Source organism: Cannabis sativa, chromosome 5, assembly GCF_029168945.1.
Source record: "Cannabis sativa cultivar Pink pepper isolate KNU-18-1 chromosome 5, ASM2916894v1, whole genome shotgun sequence".
Taxonomy (NCBI): domain Eukaryota; kingdom Viridiplantae; phylum Streptophyta; class Magnoliopsida; order Rosales; family Cannabaceae; genus Cannabis; species Cannabis sativa.
Window position 1 is genome coordinate 3,950,786 of NC_083605.1, and position 23,600 is coordinate 3,974,385.

The window sequence follows — 23,600 nt, forward strand, 5'->3', positions numbered from 1 at the left end:
AAGAATTTTGTTTTCTTATCATCATCTCAGCATTTTCCTTTATTCCTTTCTCTTCAATTAGTTAATTCTATTCAATTTTTTTTCAAAGCAAGGTAATTAAGATTTTTTTTTTACTTTTAGTTATCTCTTACTTCTTCTTTCCTTAAAACAATAAGCTAAGAATATTATTTTCTTTTCTTTTCTATATGCTTTTTTGTTCTTTTTGATCACCTTCCAATTTTCTTCTCCCTCTTCTTTTTTCTTTATATATATATATTCAACTTATTCATACATATATTAATATATTATCATTGTCACTCCCTATCTTTATATAAATATACATATATCTCCTTCAACATTTTTCTATATCAAACTTCACTAGACATATCTTCTAAAACATTTCTCCTAACTGTTGATCAATCTCTCAACCTTCTTTCTTATATCTTAGCCCGTAAGTCTATTTCAACATTTAATTGTACTTTAATTTTGTGTATGACTACACCTTCAATTATTTCTTATATATACTTTCTGGAAGCTATAGTTTTGTTATCTTATAATCTTTTGATGCTTACAATAAGATTATCTTTTTATTTGTTATTAGGATGTTCCATTGATCATATTTTTTAATTACGTGAAAAACATAAGTATAAATTCAATTGACATCAGAACAGGAGTCATTTCACCACATTAATTGTTGTTTGTTTGTGTTTTTGTTTTTTACAGGAAAATACAAGTTAAAAATAAATGGAGATGATCCAACACTTGACACATTGGGGGCATGTGCATCCTTTGCTATTAGTTAAGGATGGCATGACCACAAGTAACATTATGTCTATTAAATGTGAATTGTGTACACGTTCTACCATTACAGGAGATCCATTTTATGGTTGTGATTCATGCCAATTTTACTTGCACAAATCATGTGCTGAGTTGCCTCCACTAATATATCACTCTTTTCATCCTGCCCACCCTCTCTTCTTGTCCACTTTAACTTACACATTGTTTTGTCGCTCTTGTAAAACAGTTGTCTGGAATTCTCTTTTCTACGCATGTATTAACTGCAATGTTTATTTAGATGTGAATTGTGCATGGACGACACCCATAACATTAAAAAAAACTGATGAAGATAGCATTATTAAGCATTCCAGTCATCATCATCCATTGCATGTACTTGATAATATCGATCCGATTAATTGCTTCGGATGTCAATCAAAAATATGCTCAATGGATGATGTTTATGGTTGTACCGAATGCAATTATTTCCTTCATAAATCATGTGCAGAGTCTCCCAAAGAAATGCAATATCCTTTCCATTGGGACCATGCTCCTCTTTCTCTTAATCTCCAATACTTTTGGTTTGGTCAATGTGCACTATGTAAGGAAACTTTGAAAAATTGTTTCACTTACAAATGTGGTGAGTGTACTTTTCGACTGTGTTTGAAATGCAGTGCAATCAAAATGAGGCCAGGAAGTATTAAGTTTGAAAATCACCAGCACTCTCTTTGTTACATGGATAACATGATGCCCATGAATAATCATTGTAGCATCCAAGATTGCTATGGTAAGAAACCATCTACTTCCCATTGTAAAGAACTCTCTTACACTTCTTGTGCAACATTTTGCTTGGAATGCAACTTCAGAATGCACTTACTCTGTGGACCATTGCCACCCATGATCAAAGATGAGTCCCACATTCATCCTCTTATTTTGGTTGATTCGGTGGTTGAGGACAGTTATGAAGACTTCTATTGTGATATTTGTGAAAATGAACGAGATCCTCGAATACGTGTTTATTATTGTGAGCCCTGCAAATTTATTGGACATGTACATTGTCTCAAGTCTAAGGTATGCTAATCATAATCAAAATTTTATTTTCAATAATAAATGCCTTAATTTTCTTGTTTGGTGGATTCATGCGTGATTAGTATTACATTTTATTTTCTTTAAATAATATTTGCTCATTTTAATAATATAGAGAAATATATAATACTTGAATTAAAATCTAGAAGTCTAATTAATGGTACATATGTTATTTTCATCTATGTTAACAAACCTGAAAAAGTAATTCAATTTGATTGAAAATATGCAATCACTGTAATATATATTTATAGGGTAAGACTACTCTAGGACTAGTAAAAGTTCACTACATATGGAAATTTTTTGACCATTGATTTTAGATCATGTGGTTATTATAATGTAAGATGTATACTCTTACGATAGAACTACTTGTATACAATTAAAACTTTATACATATTATAATAATATATCTTTTTAAAAATAATATTAATAATTAAAAAATTTATTAATTTTTAATTTGAATTATTAATTTTCTTTTATAAAGTTAATTTAAATTATTTTTATGTAGGTATTTATTTACAAAAAATAATTTTACTTACAAACTTCGATATCAATTTTTTTTTATACTAATAGTTAATTATAACAAAATTAATTATTTATACTTTCGCCACTAATTTTTTATCAATCAAACTGAGTCAATTACATCTACATGGGGATTCCTCTTCAAAAGAGAAACTTTTGTTTCGGCACCTAACAGATTTTTTTAGTCATTTTTTTTTTATATATAGTGTATATTATAGTTATTTAAGACATTCTTTAAAATTTTAAGAAATTTTAAAAAATTTAACTCGTCGAAAACAATCCTCTTTGAAAGTAGCGCACTAATATACTCCTACATGTTTCGACATTCGAGAGACTTTTCGGTCTTTTTTTTTCATGATCGTGTACATTATAGTTATTTAAGACATCCTGCAAAATTTTGAAAAATTTAAAAAAATTTAACTCGCCGCAAATTATTAGTTAAATATTAAAATTGTGGTAATTGTTGTTAATTAATATGATATTTTTTTTTATTATTAGAAAATTAATATAATAATAAGAAATATTTTTTTAGTGTAATTTTTAGTGTTGTGATTTGAGTGAAAATAATTTTTAATATCAAATTTAATGATAATGTAACACCAAATTTAATATGTGTTTGAAGATGCTCTAAAATCACTAGTCCACTTAAGCCCACAGTCGCGGGACCCATAAGTCCCATTGCATATGTATATATATATATAATATTTAGGGACAGATTTTGTCCTATTATTGTACTTTTACGGAATGTATTCCGTGATGTACGACAGCCGTTAGATGAGAGAGTTATTTGATCTGAGGGTTGGGGTTGATCTAGGGGTAATTAGGGTTAAAAAATGGTAACGTACCCTAAAACCTATTATTACGTACCCTGAGACTCATCTAAAGGCTGTCGTACATCACCTAACGGCTTAAGTACATCACGGAATACATTTCGTGAAAGTACACTTACGGGACAAAATCGTATCCCATAATATTTAATTGAAAAAAAAAAACTCAAATGTATAAAAGTACACCAATATCACGTGTACAACTAGAATGCTTTATTCTTATTGGTTCAATAGTCTTCCCAATATTCTATAAGGAAGAACTAAACAGTCCTAAATTAGATTTTCCCAATATTTATATATACAGTAGAACTTCTATTCAAGAATACACTTAAGACCAAGTAAATTATATTCTAATTGGGAGGTTATAACTAAATAGAGTTACACTAAAAGAAAATTAAAAAACCAAAAAATATCAATGTAACAATAATAACAATAAATAATCATTACTATATCATAATAGAAATATTTTAGAGTAAATATAATGTCATACATGTATTATAATTTAAAATAAAATTATTAATTTTACATAAATAAATTTACAAAATACATGTATATGTTTTATTAAGATATAATTATTCTTATATAGAGGTATACTTTGTTAATACGAGACTTAAAAATGTATAACTAATTACAATTTAAAGGTTATTCTTATTTATAATTGGCCCAATTCGGGACTTAATTTTTTTATAACAAATTAGAGGTTATTCTTGGATAGAGTATTCTTAAATAGAGGTTCTACTGTATATAAAAAAAAATATAAAGGCTTTCGATGTTTTTTTTTTAAATAAAATTATTTTTATTAAAAACCATTTTCGATGTCTTTATTATGTCATTTTCAATTCTTCTGTATAAATGACTAATTTGGTAAGAGTACTATCTTATTATTTACTTAAAATAGTTTTAACGTGAATTAAATTTTATCACTTGCTTCGTTTCAAATTTAGGATGCATATTAATAATGTCTCTTTATATTAAAACATACTATTTTACAAAATCATGTGGATTCATATTAGAATGCATTTTTAATTGATAGATTGTACCTAAATAATTCAACCAATCAGTATCAAATATACTACTATTCTCTCTTTGAAAATGAGAAAGCCTCATACACATTTCTTTTAGATTCCATTTACAATGAAATGTATAGTATATAGTTAGCTATTTCAAAGGACATTGTTCCTAGCCCTCAAATATTATTGACCAAAGCATATAAAATTGTTGTGGAGACTCCACTCTTACATCTCGTTCTTCTATAATTTTTCACATATTTCAGGCAGTTATATATCTAAATTATTTTGTTGGGTGTTTAAATCAACCCAATCACAAACCTTTAAAAGAAATTTTTTTAACTGTACCTACTCCCAAAGAAGAGATCCAACTCCTCATCAAAAAACAAACAATTAGCATTAGTGATTAAGACAAACCTCACACACTCATTTGGAGTCTCTTCCAACAAGCTAACCAACACTACACAAAACTGCTATTTTTGGTGACAACTTTTTATTCACAACATAATTTTTTTGTGACTAAATGTGACTTTTAGTCACAAAAAAATGTTACTTGTGACTAAAACATAGTATTTAGATACAAGTTGTAACTAATTTAGTTTTAGTCACAAGAAGTATTGTGACTAAAAATACATTTAGTCACAACAAATTGTAATTTTTGTGATTAATACATTTAACCACGAATCTTTTAATCACAACATAAAAATGATGATTTATAATACTTTTTCACTTTTAGTGTAAAAGTAAAAAAAAAATTGTAGTGCAAGTAATAAATTTTAGTTTTGGAGCACTTAGCCTATCCCAAATGAAGTAAAACTATTTCCTTCTCGTATTGTCCCTTGGTCATAGCTTGGACCAAATGTTTGAGATGCTAAATTGCAAGCTAGTGAACTCCCTCAAAGTCATTTTGCTTCTAATCAAATTCTTTGTCATCACAATTTTCCTCTAATACTAGCCGGAGGTTCCACCAATCTTGAGTTTTAATGTACATCGCTATGTCTCTAAAGCCAAGCCGACCCTCTTTTTTAGGTTGGCAAATATATTTCCAAGCTAGATGACCTCATCCTGAAAAGTTTAGCATCACCTTTCCAAAAGAAAAGACATGCAAATACTATCAATTTCTCAAAGAATGTATTTGGGAATAATCATAATTTTTGCACAATAAGTAGTGTTATAGTAACTATAATAATGAATATGATATTTTGATTTAAATATTAGAAACTATAATGAATAAATTAGTCTGTATTTATAGTAAATTTTAAATTTTATTTATTTTAAAATTAATTTAAATTAATGTATATACTTAGCTTAAATATTTTTATGTACCTTAAATAGTTTACTAATTTTGAAATATACATTGTTACTTTTATCTTAAATATATACAGATCATAAAAATACTAACAGGAGAGCTTCAAAATGTGGAGTTAAAGAATATTGGAGATGATATTTGGAAATTGAATAAGCAAAAAAGATATGACAATCATTCTACAGCCATAGCCATGATCATGAACCAAACTTCTTTAACTCTTAACGATATAATAAATGGACTACCAGAAGATCTTCGAACTGCATTGAAGAGCTTTTACAAATGGGAAGACAATTCATTTGAGTTCAAGGGACAATCTGAAAATAAGCGTGGTGGAGAAGATATTGATTGGATTATACAACTTTCTCACTTCACCAATAAGGATTTTCAAGAATTTTGTAATGAGCTTGAGGAATTCTATTCGACCAACAGAATAGAATTGAAACCTAGTGATTTAGGAGTGAAGATTGTAAGTGTGGGAGATTATAAGATACCTTTTACTTTAGTACCTATTTTCAACAAATTACTTGATCAGTATGGAGATGTTGGAATCACTGAAAATAATTGGCGATGGAAGTGCGTTGTTTATTCTGTTTTATGTGAGGTCATAAAGGAAATGTGCACTACTATGGTGGCAGACATTACCAGAAATCATCTTCGACAATGGTATTACCACTTGAGATTCGTGGATTTTCAGGGCTTTAACATTTCTTTCGCAGTTGCTCATCTAGAGAAACTCATACATGCTTTCTTAGGCCTTCAAACAAAAAGACTTGAAACAGAAATCCCTACAAAAGTAAGGGAGAAGGTAGCAGAGCTAAAGCAAGAGATAGAAAAGGAAATGTCAAATCTGAAGAAATGTGAAGAGTATAATGATAAGTCATTGCCAAAGTCTGAGTTGATGAAGGATTGTTGGAATAAGGCCTCTGCAATGAAGTTCAAGAATGCATGTGAAGGTTTAATGACTATAGATAATGATCGTCAACTCCTTCATTTCTTGCAAGAGTTTTATTAAGCCAATGGTATACATAGTGATATTTACTGTTTCTCTCTTTTCATTTTTTGGAATTGGTAGTGGTCCAAAATTATTATTGACATGTTAGATACATTTTCATAGGGCGGCATCTTAGTGGTGTCAGAAATCCAAAGGAAGAAAAAGTGGCATCACTAGCAACAGCATTAACAAATGGTGCAAATTCCACTTTTAAACACTTCTACTTCTGTTAACATAGTTGTGGAATTGAATTGGTTTTTCTAGTGTGTCTAATTCTAAATCCATAGTTTGGTTGTATCTTGTTTGATGTTATATATTATGATTTTCAGTAGTTAATGAACTTCATATGCCACTTTCATATCTAAAAGTAAAATTATATAAATATCTTATTAATACATATTTGATTGATATTATAACAAGTTTCTATATATAACATCACTTTGTACCTTTGATTTTCTTTCCTTTTGACATACATGATAATTAAGTCGATTCATCAAGAAATTGTTGTAGTGACTGTGAGAGTGGTAACACACCCTAATATGGAAATTATTTAACTTATACTGCAAAAGACTAGATTTTGTCTAAGAATCCCATTTATATATGGCTTTCTTTTATGATGTTATGTATAGCTATTTATATATATTATTATCGGTACACTACTACCGAAAACCATTTTACAAAAATAGGTCTCAATTTAATTAATTATGATTAATTAAATAATTTATTTTGTTATTATGTATCATTATTTTAATTATATAATTACTCTATATAAATTATCTCACTTTACATAATAATAATAATTATTATATATATTATTTTTTAACATTTGTTTTTTTTAAAAATTACAATTTAGGTTACTGTAATGATTTTTTGGTGAATTGCAATATACATTTTGATGTAGATTGCTCCATTAATTACTATGTGAGTTGCTATATGAATTTTTATAAAAAATTAAAAAAAATACTTTAATATATAAAAATGAAATAATAATAATAATAAAGAATAATACACTTCAAATAAAAATAGTGTGCTATTGGATTCCTCATAAGATAGGAATTAATATACTTAATTCATTTATTTATTTTTAAAACAAGTGATTAATAAATTTATTATTAATAATAATTATTATTAATAATAAAATTCAACTGATATTATAAATATAATAGATCGAATTAACAGGAATTAACAGAAACAGTGACAAACAGGACCACCTTCATTTTTACATGTACCTCCTCTACAAGGCCCCTTTTTACACTCGGCGTCGCATTTAGTGGGATTTGAGTCTGAATGAGGACATAAATCTGGACGCTTTGTGCTTTTGCAACATGCAAGGAGCATAGGAGAATCTTGTCCTAGAGTACCATTGAAGCCTACAAAAACAAAATATATAGTATGAGTACTAATAATAATGACAAATATAATTTCAAAAATGCAAAAGGAACAATATATAAAAAAATATGTATATATTGAGACCAACCAAAGGAAGAAATGAGAATCCCCACAAGAAGAAGAACAGAAACAATTTGAACTTTGGCCATTCTTCTTATTAATTATTTTCTCTCTCTTTTTCTTTTAGTTTTATGAAAATATGTTAGGTACCAACACAGTCTTATATACAGTTTAAAGAGATGATATTAATTAATTAAAATTTCCTTTTTCTTTTATTTCTTTAATTTTTGCCAAAATTAGTGATATACGTATTTAAGTAGTTTTGTTACTATATTGTTGGAGAATATATGATATGATTTTCTTAATATATACTTTTTGTAATTTTAGGATAATATGTTTGTTGATTAGGATGAGTTTTAGGAATTTAATTAGTTTGGGAAAAATTAATTGTGTATATATATATATATATATATACTAAATATGGATGATATGAATTGATTGGAGAAATCTTTTAATAAATAAATTTCAAAATTGTAATGGATATAATTATGGAGATGATATAGTTAATCTCATCATGCATGCATTGATCACGTGAGATGTTAATATTATAATTATAACCATAATAATATTATAATATTATTTATTACAATTACAAAAATATCAACTTTATGTTATATTTTTTTTTTCAATTTTATATGTCTATTTATTTATTTTTCTTTCAAAAATATGAATTTATAAGCATGCATGTGATAAAAAAAATTATTTTATCAAATGTAATATATATCTTTATATATAAAATGTAGTTATGTAACAAAAATTTTAGTTTAACAATTTGTTTAATGTTTTATTTTTTTCTTAATAAATTATTCCATATACTATTTTTTAAACTTTTTTATTCAAATTTACTTCAGTAGTTTTTCTGGTGGTTTCTATGTGGGTTACTATACGAATTTTAATTGCGATTTAAGTTGTTCCGTTAGTTGATATATGGTTTCTGTGTGGAATTTCATAAAAATACAAAAAAAAAAACAAATTGTTTTAAAGTTCAAAAATAAAATATGTATATTAACAGTATATTAGTTGTTAAATTAGTTTAATACTAGTTTCCTATTGTTGAATTATATTGTATATTTATTCAGTATCATCCTTTAGGGAAACCAATTAGTTTTATTTTATGGAAAAGGAAACTAATTTTTTACTTTCTTAATATATATTGTATAACCTTGATTTTAAGGAGTGATATTGTGTTTAAAATCAAATTAGCATGTTTGTTGTATTCGATCTACCTATTAATATAGACAATTATTTTATTGAATAAATATATCATATTATTCAAAAATCTTCATGCTGCTATGATACACAATCACAACTCTTTATTTCTTCCAAATTCCAATCCTAATCATAAGTTTTTATTCTGTTTTTGTCCTAAATTGTTTCAATGTTTTTTTTATTGTTCTGTCTAAATGGCATATTAATCACATTTTAATTATGCTTCTTATCTCTCCACTCTTACATATTATACAAACTAATTAGTAAATTGTTATTACTATTGCTTAATTAGTATAAATGTGTAATGTCATTACACAAATAGATAATAGATAAAAATTAGGATTATTTACACCACATACTGAAATTTCCAATTTTTTTACTTTTTTACTGTGGGGCTGATTTTTTTTAAAAATACTGTATTTTTTTCAAAAATACTGTGTACTGTGTTAGGTTTTCACTGTTGTTCTACAGTTGTTTTTTAGTTGTTTCTTTTGTGTTCCACTGTTATTTTATTAAAACACAATATTTTTGAAAAAAAAATCCGTGTGATAGTATTTTTGTATAAGTTAACCCAAATTCTAATATTTTTGTAAGTTCTCCTAAAAAATTAGGAGTGGTCTTATTTAGAAACGGTCTTAAAATTTAGCGGGTCATAGGAAAAAAAATATTTTTGAGTCCTTATTTAGAAAAAAAAATATGGTATTTTTCAAAATCAATAAAAACAATGTGTAATTTTAAAAAGGGAGAAATTTTTTTGAGCTATTTACAAAAATATGAGAAAAAAGAGATAAATTTTCATATATATGGCGTAAAAATTTAATTATACAAAATATGACATTTTTAAAAAAAACATAAAAAAAAAACTGATGAAGAAGGCATTATTCAGCATTCCAGTCATCATCATCCATTGCATGTACTTGATAATATCGACACAATTCAATATTGCTTTGGATGTCAATAAAAAATATGCTCAATGGATGATGTTTATGGTTGTACCGAATGCAATTATTTCCTTCATAAATCATGTGCAGAGTCTCCCAAAGAAATTCAATATCCTTTCCATTGGGACCATGCTCCTCTTTCTCTTCACTTTCAATACTTTTGGTTTGGTCAATGTGCACTATGTAAGGAAACTTTGAAAAATTGTTTCACTTACAAATGTGGTGAGTGTACTTTTCGACTGTGTTTGAAATGCAGTGCAATCAAAATGAGAGGAAGTATTAAGTTTGAAAATCACGAGCACTCTCTTTGTTACATGGATAACATGATACCCATGGATAATCATTGTAGCATCCAAGGTTGCTATGGTAAGGGACTATCTACTTCTCATTGCAAAGAACTTTCTTACACTTCTTCTTGTGCAACATTTTGCTTGGAATGCAACTTCAGAATGCACTTACTCTGTGGACCATTGCCACTCATGATCAAAGATGAGTCCCACATTCATCCTCTTATTTTGGTTGATTCGGTGGTTGAGGACAGTTATGAAGACTTCTATTGTGATATTTGTGAAAATGAACGAGATCCTCGAATACGTGTTTATTATTGTCAGCCCTGCAAATTTGTTGGACATGTACATTGTCTCAAATCTAAGGTATGCTAATCATAATCAAAATTTTATTTTTCAATAATAAATGCCTTCATTTTCTTGTTTGGTATATTACATGTATGTAGATTCATGCATGATTATAGTATTACATTTTATTTTCTTTAAATAATATTTGCTCATTTTAATAATATAGAGAAATATATAATACTTGAATTAAAATCTAGAAGCCTAAGTGGCGTTTGATAACACTTTTTTAAGGATTTTTTTTATAAATGTACAACAAAAATAAAATAATTACAAAAAATGTGCAAAAAAAAATTATTTGAAAAACTTATACATTTTGAAAATTTATTACATAAAACCATACATTTTAATCATTAAATAATATAAATCATTAATAATTAAACTAATTACCATAAATAGAAAACAGTAATTAATGTTTCTAATATTATTTTGTAATTTTTTATTCTTATGTTTATTATATTAATGTTTTAAAAATTATTAATAATAAAACATGTTTATTAAAATTCAAAACAAAGAATTCTGTAAAATTAATTAAGTAAATAATAAACAGTTTTATAAAAATAAACAAATTAAATATTTTTTTATTAAAGAAAAAATATTTATTATCTATTTTAGTATGAATTATTATAATCTAATAAGTTTTTTTTCAATAAAATACAATATCAAAATTATAAAATTAATGTATATAAATATAAATCAACGCTTAAAATTACTAAAAATAAACATAACACACATAGTGATATAATAAACATATGTGAATATTATTATTTTGTTTATTACATTAGTAGGTTTAATAAATAGAAAATAAAATAAACATACATACACAAAGTATTTTATATTATTAGTATGTTTATTATAATTGTAAATATAAAAATAGACATAGCCAATTTATACTATACTAAAATAAATATATTTTCTTTTTATTGTTTCTATATATTCATTATTTTCTAATGAGTAAGTAAACGAATTAAATACAATTCTTACATCAAAAAATAAATAAACAAATATAACTTTATAAACTCCAAATATTATTTAATTAAAAAAAAATAAACAGGACACAATAAACAAAAACAAAAGATAAAGATAAACAATTTTTTATATATATATTATTTATTTTATAAAAAATTACTAAACAATAAATATGACACACATAGAGTAATATAATAAACATATGTGAATATTATTATTTTGTTTATTAAATTAGTATGTTTAACTAACAGAAAATAAAATAAACACATATATACATACAAAATATTTTATATTATTGATATGTTCATTATAATTGTAAACATAAAAATAGACATATCTAATATTTATACTATACTAAAATAAATATATTTTTTTTCTATTGTTTCTATATGTTGATTCTTTTCTAATGAGTTAGTGAACGAATTTATCTATTGAAAAACAATTCTTACATTAAAAAATAAATAAACAAACATAACTTTATAAATTTCAAATACTATTTAATTAGAAAAAATAAAATATAAATTGTAGATAAGTGAAAATTAAGATTTTTAAAATCAACTAATAATGATATTGGACATAGTTAATTAAAAAAATTATGATTATATATGTTTTGAATTTTAAAAATATATCATTTATGTTATTGACGTGATTTGTATGATAAATATAAATTTTATTGTTTATTATTAGTATCTTATTATGTTTTGTAATTATTAATTTACAATTTTATGTAATTAGTAGGCTTACTCATTATGTAACGTCCCCGCTTCAAGCCTCCATTGGGTTCATCCACCCACGGAATAATGGCTCTTATACACGAGTACGCCACTCTGGCTGCTTCCTCGATTGATGACTGACCCTACAAACCAACACGAGTGTTTCCAGCGTGTTTTGTCCTCACTCACACGCATCCTGGGAAAACTTCCCAGGAGGTCACCCATCCTTGAAATTGCTCCAAGCCAAGCACGCTTAACTGTGGAGTTCTTTCGTGATGGGCTACCGAAAAACAAGATGCACCTTGTTGACATAGGTAGTACCAATCAATCCATTTAAGCTCTCTTCAACTGTGTAGTCCCATACCTACACAGTCTCAGAATCATCCCACTTGACCTTCCCCAGGCGGTGTGGGATTGTACAGCTTACCCGGTATTTCCCCTTACGGATCACGAGACTACTGACTGTCACAATCACCCCCCCCCCTTACGGGGTCCGACGTCCTCGTCGACCACACTTCCGGCTGGGTCAAGGCTCTGATACCATTTGTAACGTCCCCGCTTCAAGCCTCCATTGGGTCCTTCCACCCACGGAATAATGGCTCTTATACACGAGTACGCCACTCTGGCTGCTTCCTCGATTGATGACTGACCCTACAAACCAACACGAGTGTTTCCAGCGTGTTTTGTCCTCACTCACACGCATCTTGGGAAAACTTCCCAGGAGGTCACCCATCCTTGAAATTGCTCCAAGCCAAGCACGCTTAACTGTGGAGTTCTTTCGTGATGGGCTACCGAAAAATAAGATGCACCTTGTTGACATAGGTAGTACCAATCAATCCATTTAAGCTCTCTTCAACTGTGTAGTCCCATACCTACACAGTCTCAGAATCATCCCACTTGACCTTCCCCAGGCGGTGTGGGATTGTACAGCTTACCCGGTATTTCCCCTTACGGATCACGAGACTACTGACTGTCACACATTAATACTATATAAATTAGTCATAAAAATAGTTATACAAATCTAAATATAGTAAGTTGACTCATTAATATATCTATTATAATTTAATTAAAAATTTGTATGAATTTTTGTAAATATGTTTTCAAATGTGTACATTTTTAAAATTGTGTTTTTTTGCACATTTTTTGTAATTATTTAAGAAAATGTATACATTTATGTAAAATGCCCCTTTTTTAATCAATTTTCACTTTTTAATAATATTTTTCAAAATCATGTTCTATAAAACTGTTTTTATTTTTCAATTTTTTAATTGAGAATCAAATCTTTTTTTTTAAAAAAAAATCACTTTCAATATTTTTTTAAACAGTTTTTTTAATCAATATTTTGGACTCCAACTATACATGGATCGGACCCAGACCCGGTCCCAGCCCTGGCACCAAACCGTGTTTCTGACCCAGACTCCATACTCGACTTCGTTCCTTTACTCGACTTAAATAAAATCAAAAAATAAATTTTACAGAATACACTTTTGTAATCTGTTTTTAAAATTGAAAAATAAAAGTAGTTATAAAACACATTTTTATTTTTTAAAACACAATATTTTTAAAAACAAGAATTTATTTTTATTTTTCTGACTAAAAAATTAGAAAACAAAAAATTTATCAAATAAGACCCTTATTAATTATACATATATTATTTTCATCTATGTTAACAAACCTGAAAAAGTAGTTCAATTTGATTGAGAATATGTAATGGAATACTTCTTAATGGGTAATACCCATAAATGGGCACTAAAAAAAATTAATAAGGTAACAATCTAATAACCTTTTATGGTAAGTTTCCAACAAATATTTTTTTAAATAAATTATATTTATTTTTTATAAAATTGGAAATAATAATTACAACCAATAGTTTGAAAAAAATTATAAATTATTTTTAAAAATTAATTGAAATTTCTACTTTATTATTTTATGAAATTGCGAGTTTATTAATAATTTATTATTGTAAAACTAAGAATCATTTACATGCATATTAATGTGTTATTTTTATTAGGAGAATAAGAGATTGATTGAGGAATCCAATTGTCTTAATATTATTCATGCTCTTAAAAATAAAACGCTACAATACATCTTAGTTCTTACTCAGGGTATCATTGTTAGAGAAATATAATTATCATCTAATGATTTTTTTATATATATTATCATGCATCATTCTCCTAGAATAACTAATGAGGTGTTGTTCATTATTTATATTCTTAGGATTGGAAGATGATAATCTTGTCTAGGGGTCAAATGTAATTTTTTGTGCTGAAATTCTTGTGTTGGCAACTGCCATTATTCAATAATGTTTATGACACTTTTTTTCTTCGTTCATTTTTTTTTGTTAAAATTTTCTTCATTGATTTTGTTCTTATAAGTTTTGGTAAGCTCAAGTGTTTTTAAAAAATAAAAACATATAAATGATTGTTAATTATTATGAAATTACAGATTTTAGGTTTAGAAAAAATCTTATACATTTTATATGTATTAAAGCTTAAAGCTTAAATTTTTTTTTTGTTCTCAATAATGCAATTTAGAATTCTAGTTTGAAGAAATTTTATAAAAAGATAAATATACACTTTTTTTTTTCTTTTTAATCTTTAAAATGATTTTTATTAATATTATTTTATTTAAGTTTTTTTGAATTTGTCTTTACCATATGAATTATATAAAACTAATATTTTAATTTGATTTCATTATACATAACTAAATAGATATAGTTTGGAATTCTTACCTTGCTCTTTAATAAATTCATTATTTAATTTTAATTAATTCAAATAATATTATTTTTTTAAAAAAAATAGTTAAAATAAAATTTTCTTTGAGCTGATATTATTAAAACAAATTTAGTTAAAAATTAGAGATTTTCTACCATTAAAATGTGGATTGGTTTGTGACTCAAATAATAATAAGTACAAAGTGATGTTAGTATTTTATCATATATAATAGCCTTAATATACTTTGACTGTTTGACATTTAGATTGTGCTGCGGCCTTTCATTTCAACTTATGTATTTATAACATTAATTATTTAATTATTGTAACATTTTTTTAAAAAAAAGAATATATATATATATAATCTAATATAAAACTAAATATTCGTGCCTTGCACAAAATTATTATTTAGTATATATAAAAATATAAGGCTTTTGATATTTTTTTAATTTATTTTTTACTAAAAAACATCTTTCAATATTTTTATTATGTTCAATTCTTATATATAAATGATTAATTTGGTAAGAGTACTATCTGTTAGAGATATTATTACAATGGAAGAAAATCAAAATATTACAACTCTATTGTAATACAATACAAGGACCAACAAAGAGATTAAATAAATGTTACAACAATATAATATACAATATATATACACTATATATATTATATATAAGAAATATAGAAGAAGATATATAGATTACACAATATTATATAACATATATATAATATGAAGAAGAAAAGATCACTCACTCACAACCTTGAGTGTAGAATAGTGGGGATCACCATGACTTGAACAAGGTATTACACCTTTGTCCAAAAGCTTATTTCCCCTATCTCTAAGCACTAAGGGAACTCTCTAGGAAATAGCTTTGGGAATTATCAAGCCTTAGGGTTTTCTAGCAAAGTGCTTTCTTGATAGAAAACTTCCTCTCCAAAATGAGCACCTTAGACCTCTTTATATAGTGTTTAGGATATCATCACCATTTGAAATTCAAACTCATAACCCCATAGATGTTATGGACTCAAATGTAACTCATACACACCATAACTCCTATAGCATTAAGAATTTCAAATTAAGATGTGTAACATCTTTTTACACTCTTAATGTTGGTGATGATAGTGGAGGTTACTCATAGTAACAAGTAACTCCCAAATGTTACAAAAAGATGACAACTAATATACATTGTCATATGTTACATATTATTAGTTTATTACACATATTTAATCTATATATTATATTACTATAAATAATATAACAATCCCTCACTAGATTAAATATTATCTCTTTAGTAACAAACTTGTAACTTTTGTAACATTTATTTAATCAATCAAAAATATTATATCAAAATATAATATTCCCCCACTTTGATTGACTAAATACACACTTTTAAGAAGTCTTGCTTAGGTGCATTAGATAAAATGTCTTTCGACTTGAATTTTATTTTAGTGTAATTACCACAAAGTTTGATGAAATTTTGGTTGCCGTAGCATTGAACCATTATTCCTTTAATACAAACCGGTGATAACACACACACCCTCGCTAATGCTCACTTGAGACCGCATGTCTCGCTCTTGCACCGTTAATGGCCATGTGCAAAATTCCAATTCATGGACTCTCTAGAGAATAACTCCCAATTCTCATAAGAGGCGGCACCACCTCTAGTCCATATAGGTGGAGTTTTAGTGTCTCACCACTTGTTAGACACTTCTTAAGCTTAAGTGAGTTTTCTTAAACTTAAGCTCCATTAAAAAACCTTTTGGTTTTAACCCTCAATTTTACAACATGTACTCGTCCATAGATGGGACAATTGAGTACCACATTCACTCTATTGACTTGTTATTACCTATTGAATTTAAGACTAGATTTTTACTAGTGTTAAGATAGGTTACCATCAATGAGCAAAACGCTAAGGGAGTTTAGGTCCCATCCCTCGAAAATTCATGCTTTAATCTTGTACGGAGATTAAGCGATTTGTTATAACCTCTCACTATTGATTCCATGTGAATCATGCATGCCAAAATATAGTGTTCACTTTGTGACCACTTTTCTCCTTAAGTACTTAAGCTTTGAAAATTTAATCATAAAAGATTAATTTTCACACACTCAAATTCTCAATAATTTTGATACCATGCATATCAAAATTAAACACTAATTTAGACACCAAACATGTCTAAATTATACTTTATTTTAAGACACCAAACATGTCTTAAACTTTTCATATTGGAGTATCACCCCCACACTTTCACATTTCACTATCAAGATAATATCTTGATTTTAAAATATAGAAGATCACTTTGTCTCTATAATTTTTCTTAAATTTAATTTCCTTCTTGAAATTATTTTTACCAAAAATTTGACACCAAATATGTCAATATTTTCACTTATACACATAGCCAAACTTGATTTAGAATTTGAATTCAAAATCAAATAAATTAATCAACAATGTCTCAACACATTGTGGCTCACCCCCACATTTCTAGCATAGTGTATATAAAATATCACTTTTGTGTATTTCCTCTTGAAATGACTTTTTAAGGTCACCTTAAAAAATATCATTTGACATTTTTAGTTTTCTCAATAAATCTAAAATGTCAAACTCACATTACTACTCATAAAATAATGTGATTATTTTTACCATAATTTTAAAGCCATCTCCTCATTGAGATTAGCCCAAAATTATACCAAAGTTAACACAATTCTCATCAATTTTGTTCACAACTTTGATCATTTAAGATTCAAAATTGCTTCTCCAATTTTGTTATCTTTTTGAATCCACATTGATTCATTTACTTTTGAGTCCAAAATTGCTCTTCCAATTTATGGCTCATTTCACAAGTTTGGATTCACTTTTAATCCATTTGTTCTTGCTTATGACAATGCAAGTCCAATAAAAGTGTAACTCTCATAGTCCACTTTTTCTTATCTCAAATGTGAGATGCTTATCTCTTATAACCCAATAAAAGATGTAACTTCTCAAAAGCCATCTTTTATTATCTCATAAAGTGAGATGTTTACTACCAAATTGAAAAAAAAAATTAAAATATTCTTTATTCACAAAGTAGATGATAATAATTTCCACATCAATAGCAATAAACAATATTATATTATTACTATCAACATTATTATCATACTATATAACTCATACATTAATATAATATGTATGTTACTAATCAACATCTTATATGTAACATACACATGAGATCAATATTAAATTCACAATGTATATGTTACATATCTCATATATATAACATATATACTATAATATACATATATATATCATATACACATAATATATACATTAATTACACAACTATATATGTTACATACCTCACACATATATAACATATATATACACATTAATATACATGATATATATTATATACACATATATAACATATATTATATATGCATGTCTCACATAAATACATAGAAGTAATTATTTCTACATATTTAATCTCACTAATATATATTATATCACATGCTCTACATATATATAATATATATTACTCATACATACATATTATATATTATATATCTCACATATATACATATAATAACATGATATAAAATTTAAATATCATATATATAATATGATATAAACACATGATCACATATATATAACTCATATATATAATATATATTACTATTATATAAAATATAGTAAATCACATAATATACACCACCATGCTCACCCATGAATAGTTTTTACATAAAATCTCTTATCCTTGTATTCTCACAATCTTGATTTATCACCTCTTCCATTGAAAAGGAATAAGCTTTTGATTGTTAGAGATATTATTACAATGGAAGAAAATCAAAATATTACAACTCTATTGTAATACAATACAAGGACCAACAAAGAGATTAAATAAATGTTACAACAATATAATATACAATATATATACACTATATATATTATATATAAGAAATATAGAAGAAGATATATAGATTACACAATATTATATAACATATATATAATATGAAGAAGAAAATATTCACTCACTCACAACCTTGAGTGTAGAATAGTGGGGATCACCATGACTTGAACAAGGTATTACACCTTTGTCCAAAAGCTTATTTCCCCTATCTCTAAGCACTAAGGGAACTCTCTAGGAAATAGCTTTGGGAATTATCAAGCCTTAGGGTTTTCTAGCAAAGTGCTTTCTTGATAGAAAACTTCCTCTCCAAAATGAGCACCTTAGACCTCTTTATATAGTGTTTAGGATATCATCACCATTTGAAATTCAAACTCATAACCCCATAGATGTTATGGACTCAAATGTAACTCCTACACGCCATAACTCCTATAGCATTAAGAATTTCAAATTAAGATGTGTAACATCTTTTTACACTCTTAATGTTGGTGATGATAGTGGAGGTTACTCATAGTAACAAGTAACTCCCAAATGTTACAAAAAGATGACAACTAATATACATTGTCATATGTTACATATTATTAGTTTATTACACATATTTAATCTATATATTATATTACTATAAATAATATAACACTATCTTATCATTTACTTAAAATCGTTTTAACGTGAATTAAATTTTATCACTTGCTTCATTTCAATTTTTTTTTTGTTGGAAGAAGGAAGAATTCATTCAAACTAACAATCCAAAATACAAACAAAGACAACTGAACAAAAGAAGACAGTCCCTAAACAACCAGAACTACAAGTTACATATTACATTCTAAGTACTTTTGTCGCTATTTTTAAAGTTACAAGGATTCAGCATTCTAGTTCTAGCTTTAATGGTTAGTTTAATAGACAAACTAACCATCTTGACTGAATAACAAACTAATTCAAAGATTCATTGATTGCGATTACACCACATATAGTAAATCAAGGCAGAAATCATAACATTATTGATTGTGGATATTAAATCATGTTGATTCTTGTTACACTGGCAATTCCATTCCTCCAAAATAGTAGGCCACACAAACTCGTTGAACCACTTTTTGATCTCAACAACAGCTTTTTTGGTGAACTCTCACAGCCAAAGAAGAGGTGTTGATGAGTTTCGGGTTCAGCATCACACACGGGACAATTGTTCGAGGGGAGCACAATAAATTCGGACAAGTTGTCTCGGGTCAAGAGTTGGTATTTCAGTGCTTGCCAAGCAATAAAACGGTGTTTGGGGACACACATTCTATGCCAAATATTAGGGAAGTATAGAAAATTTTAGCTTTAAACTTACCCTTCTAAACAGCAGCATAAACATCGTCTTTGTCAATTTTTTCTGAAAGTTTTAAGAGTTTTCAACTTCGTTTCAAATTTATGATGCATATTAATTAATAATGTCTCTTTATATTAAAACATACTGTTTTACAAAATCATGTGGATTCATAAAATGCATTTTTAATTGAGATACCAAAATATTAAATAGATGAATATGATTTTTTTTTTATAATTCAGTAATGAATTTTATTGCAAACAGAACACTTTATATTTATTTACAATTCAAAGCATAATTGATAGATTGTACTTAGATTATCGAACCAATCAATATCAACTATACTACCTTTTCTCGCTTTGAAAATGAGAAAATCTCATACACATTTCCTTTAGAATTCTATGAAATGTATAGTATATACTTGGCTATTTTAAAGGGCATTATTCCTAGCCTCCAAATATTGTAGACCAAAACATTTAAAACTATCGTGTAGACTCCACACCTACATCTCGTTCTTCTACAATTTTTCACCCATTTCAGGCAGTTATCTAAATTATTTTGTTGGGTGTTTAAATCAGCCCAAACACACACCTTCAAAAGAATTTCTTTACTGTACCTACTCCCAAAGAAGAGATCCAACTCCTCATCACAAAACAAACAATTAGCATTAGTGATTAATTCAAACCGCAACACACTGGTTTAGAGTCTCTTCCAATAAGCTAACCAAGTAATAAATTTTTGTTTTGGAGCACTTAGCCTATCCCAAATGAAGAAAAACCATTTCCTTCTCGTATTGTCCCTTGGCCATAGCTTGGACCAAATGTTTGAGATGCTAAATTGCAAGCTAGTGAACTCCCTCAAAGTCATTTTACTTCTAATCAAATTCTTTGTTACTCTAATACTAGTGGGAGGTTCCACCAATCTTGAGTTTTAATGTGCACAAAGTGCACCAACGAACCTACAAATTATCTGTTTTACTGGCAATGCCCCACACATATTTGCTGAGAGCACCCACATTGATAATTATCGCTATGTCTCTAAAGCCAAGCCCTCCCTCTTTTTTAGTTTGGCAAATATATTTCCAAGCAAGATGACCTGATCCTGAAAAATTAGCATCACTTTTTTTTTTAAAGAAAATACATGCAAATACTATTAATTTCTCCAAGAATGTATTTAGGAATAATCATATTTTTTGCACAATAAGTATGAATAGCCATCAAAACGGTGTTATAGTAACTATAATAAATATGTTAATTAGGATTTTTGTTCCCTAAACTTTAATATGTACTAAATCATGCCATTTGAACCATTTTTACTGTTAAAATTTTCCCCTGAACTATTGAAATTGTTAGATTTAAGGACTTTTGTCTAATTTTATTTAATTTTACTATTTCACTGATTGTTTATGTACTAAATCATGCTCCTCAGACTTTGATATCTACCAAATCATGCCCCTCGAACTTTGACTTGTACTAAATCATGCCCCTCTAAATTTCCATCCATGTTAGATTTTTTTTACTAAAATTGATGTTTTGATTTAAATATTAGAAACTATAATGAATAAATTAGTCTGTATTTATAGTAAATTTTATTTGTTTTAAAATTAATTTATATTAATGTATACTTAGATTAATTATTTTTATGTACCTTAAGTAATTATTTACTTTTGAAATATACATTATTACTTTTATCTTAAATATATACAGATCATAAAAATACTAACAGGAGAGCTTCAAAATGTGGAGTTAAAGAATATTGGAGATGATATTTGGAAATTGAATAAGCAAAAAAGATATGACAATCATTCTACAGCCATAGCCATGATCATGAACCAAACTTCTTTAACTCTTAACGATATAATAAATGGACTGTCAGAAAATGTTCGAAGTAAATTGAGGGTCTTTTACAAATGGGAAGACAATTCATTTGAGTTCAAGGGACAATCTGAAAATAAGCGTGGTGGAGAAGATATTGATTGGATTATACAACTTTCTCACTTCACCAATAAGGATTTTCAAGAATTTTGTAATGAGCTTGACGAATTCTTTAAGGCAAACACAATAGAATTGAAAGCTAATGATTTAGGAGTGAAGATTGTAAGTATGGGAGATTATAAGATACCTTTTACTTTAGTACCTATTTTCAACAAATTACTTGATCAGTATGGAGATGTTGGAATCACTGAAAATAATTGGCGATGGAAGTGCGTTGTTTATTCTGTTTTATGTGAGGTCATAAAGGAAATGTGCTCTACTATGGTGGCAGACATCACCAAACATCATCTTCAACAATGGTATTTCCACTTGAGATTCGTGAGCTCTCAGGACTTTAACATTTATTTCGTGGTTGCTCATCTAGAGAAATTCATACAAACTTTCTTAGGCCTCCAAACAAAAAGACTTGAAACAGAAATCCCTACAAAAGTAAGGGAGAAGGTAGCAGAGCTAAAGCAAGAGATAGAAAAGGAAAAGTCAAAACTGAAGAAATGTGAAGAGTATAATGATAAGTCATTGCCAAAGTCTGAGTTGATGAAGGATTGTTTGAATAAGGCCTCTGCAATGAAGTTCAAGAATGCATGTGAAGGTTTGATCGCTACAGATAATGATCGTCAACTCCTTCATTTCTTGGAAGAGTTTTTTATTAATTAAGCCAATGGTATACATAGTGATATTTACTGTTTCTCTCTTTTCATTTTTTGGAATTGGTAGTGCTCCAAAATTATTATTGACACGTTATATATTTTTTTATAGGCTGACGAAATCTTAGTGGTGTCAGAAATCCAAGGAAGAAAAAGCGGCATCACTAGCAACAGCATCAACAAATGGTGCAAATTTCACTTTTAAACACTTCTACTTCTGTTAATATAGTTATCGAATTGAATTGGTTTTTCTAGTGTGTCTAATTCTAAATCCATAGTTTAGTTGTATCTTGTTTGATGTTATTATGATATTCTGTAGTTAATGAACTTCATATGCCACTTCCATATCTAAAAGTAAACTTATAAATATCTTATTAATACATATTTGATTATTTGATTGATATTATTGTTAAAATTATCACATAGATTATGAGCTATCCAAACACACATTCAACATTAATCATCATTGCTCATAATCATAAAACCAAGATCAATATTTTATTTAGAACATCCAAAAAAATACACGCATACCTCCCATTGAGCCATCCATGTGAGCCATTTGAATCCAAGAATCACCGAATGCAATGTAAACTCAAGATTGGAGAGGAGCACAATGTGAAGCTATCCCCTCTTCAACTTATTACCATTAATTAACCTACCT

At 27.3% G+C, this 23,600-nt stretch overlaps 2 protein-coding genes across 2 annotated transcripts; both read left to right on the top strand.

Moving 5' to 3' along the window:
• LOC115715963 (uncharacterized) lies at positions 1 to 6,905 on the top strand. The gene is made up of 4 exons (XM_061115273.1): positions 1 to 430; positions 703 to 1,824; positions 5,578 to 6,503; positions 6,616 to 6,905. The coding sequence occupies exons 2-4, from the start codon at positions 724 to 726 to the stop codon at positions 6,626 to 6,628; spliced, it is 2,040 nt and encodes a 679-aa protein (XP_060971256.1). The 5' UTR covers positions 1 to 430; positions 703 to 723; the 3' UTR covers positions 6,629 to 6,905.
• Positions 6,906 to 10,031: 3,126 nt separating this feature from the next.
• Positions 10,032 to 23,010, top strand: LOC115715958 (uncharacterized). The gene is made up of 2 exons (XM_061115274.1): positions 10,032 to 10,744; positions 22,008 to 23,010. The coding sequence occupies exons 1-2, from the start codon at positions 10,124 to 10,126 to the stop codon at positions 22,947 to 22,949; spliced, it is 1,563 nt and encodes a 520-aa protein (XP_060971257.1). The 5' UTR covers positions 10,032 to 10,123; the 3' UTR covers positions 22,950 to 23,010.
• The last annotated feature ends 590 nt before the right edge of the window (positions 23,011 to 23,600 follow it).

What these genes read in the sequence shown, in the direction of transcription:
- LOC115715963 (XM_061115273.1), top strand. Translation starts at nt 724, where the DNA reads ATGGAGATGATCCAACACTTGACACATTGGGGGCATGTGCATCCTTTG. An exon ending in TACATTGTCTCAAGTCTAAG is followed by an intron (nt 1,825 to 5,577) that starts GTATGCTAATCA and finishes AAATATATACAG; the next exon opens with ATCATAAAAATACTAACAGG.
- LOC115715958 (XM_061115274.1), top strand. Translation starts at nt 10,124, where the DNA reads ATGGATGATGTTTATGGTTGTACCGAATGCAATTATTTCCTTCATAAA. An exon ending in TACATTGTCTCAAATCTAAG is followed by an intron (nt 10,745 to 22,007) that starts GTATGCTAATCA and finishes AAATATATACAG; the next exon opens with ATCATAAAAATACTAACAGG.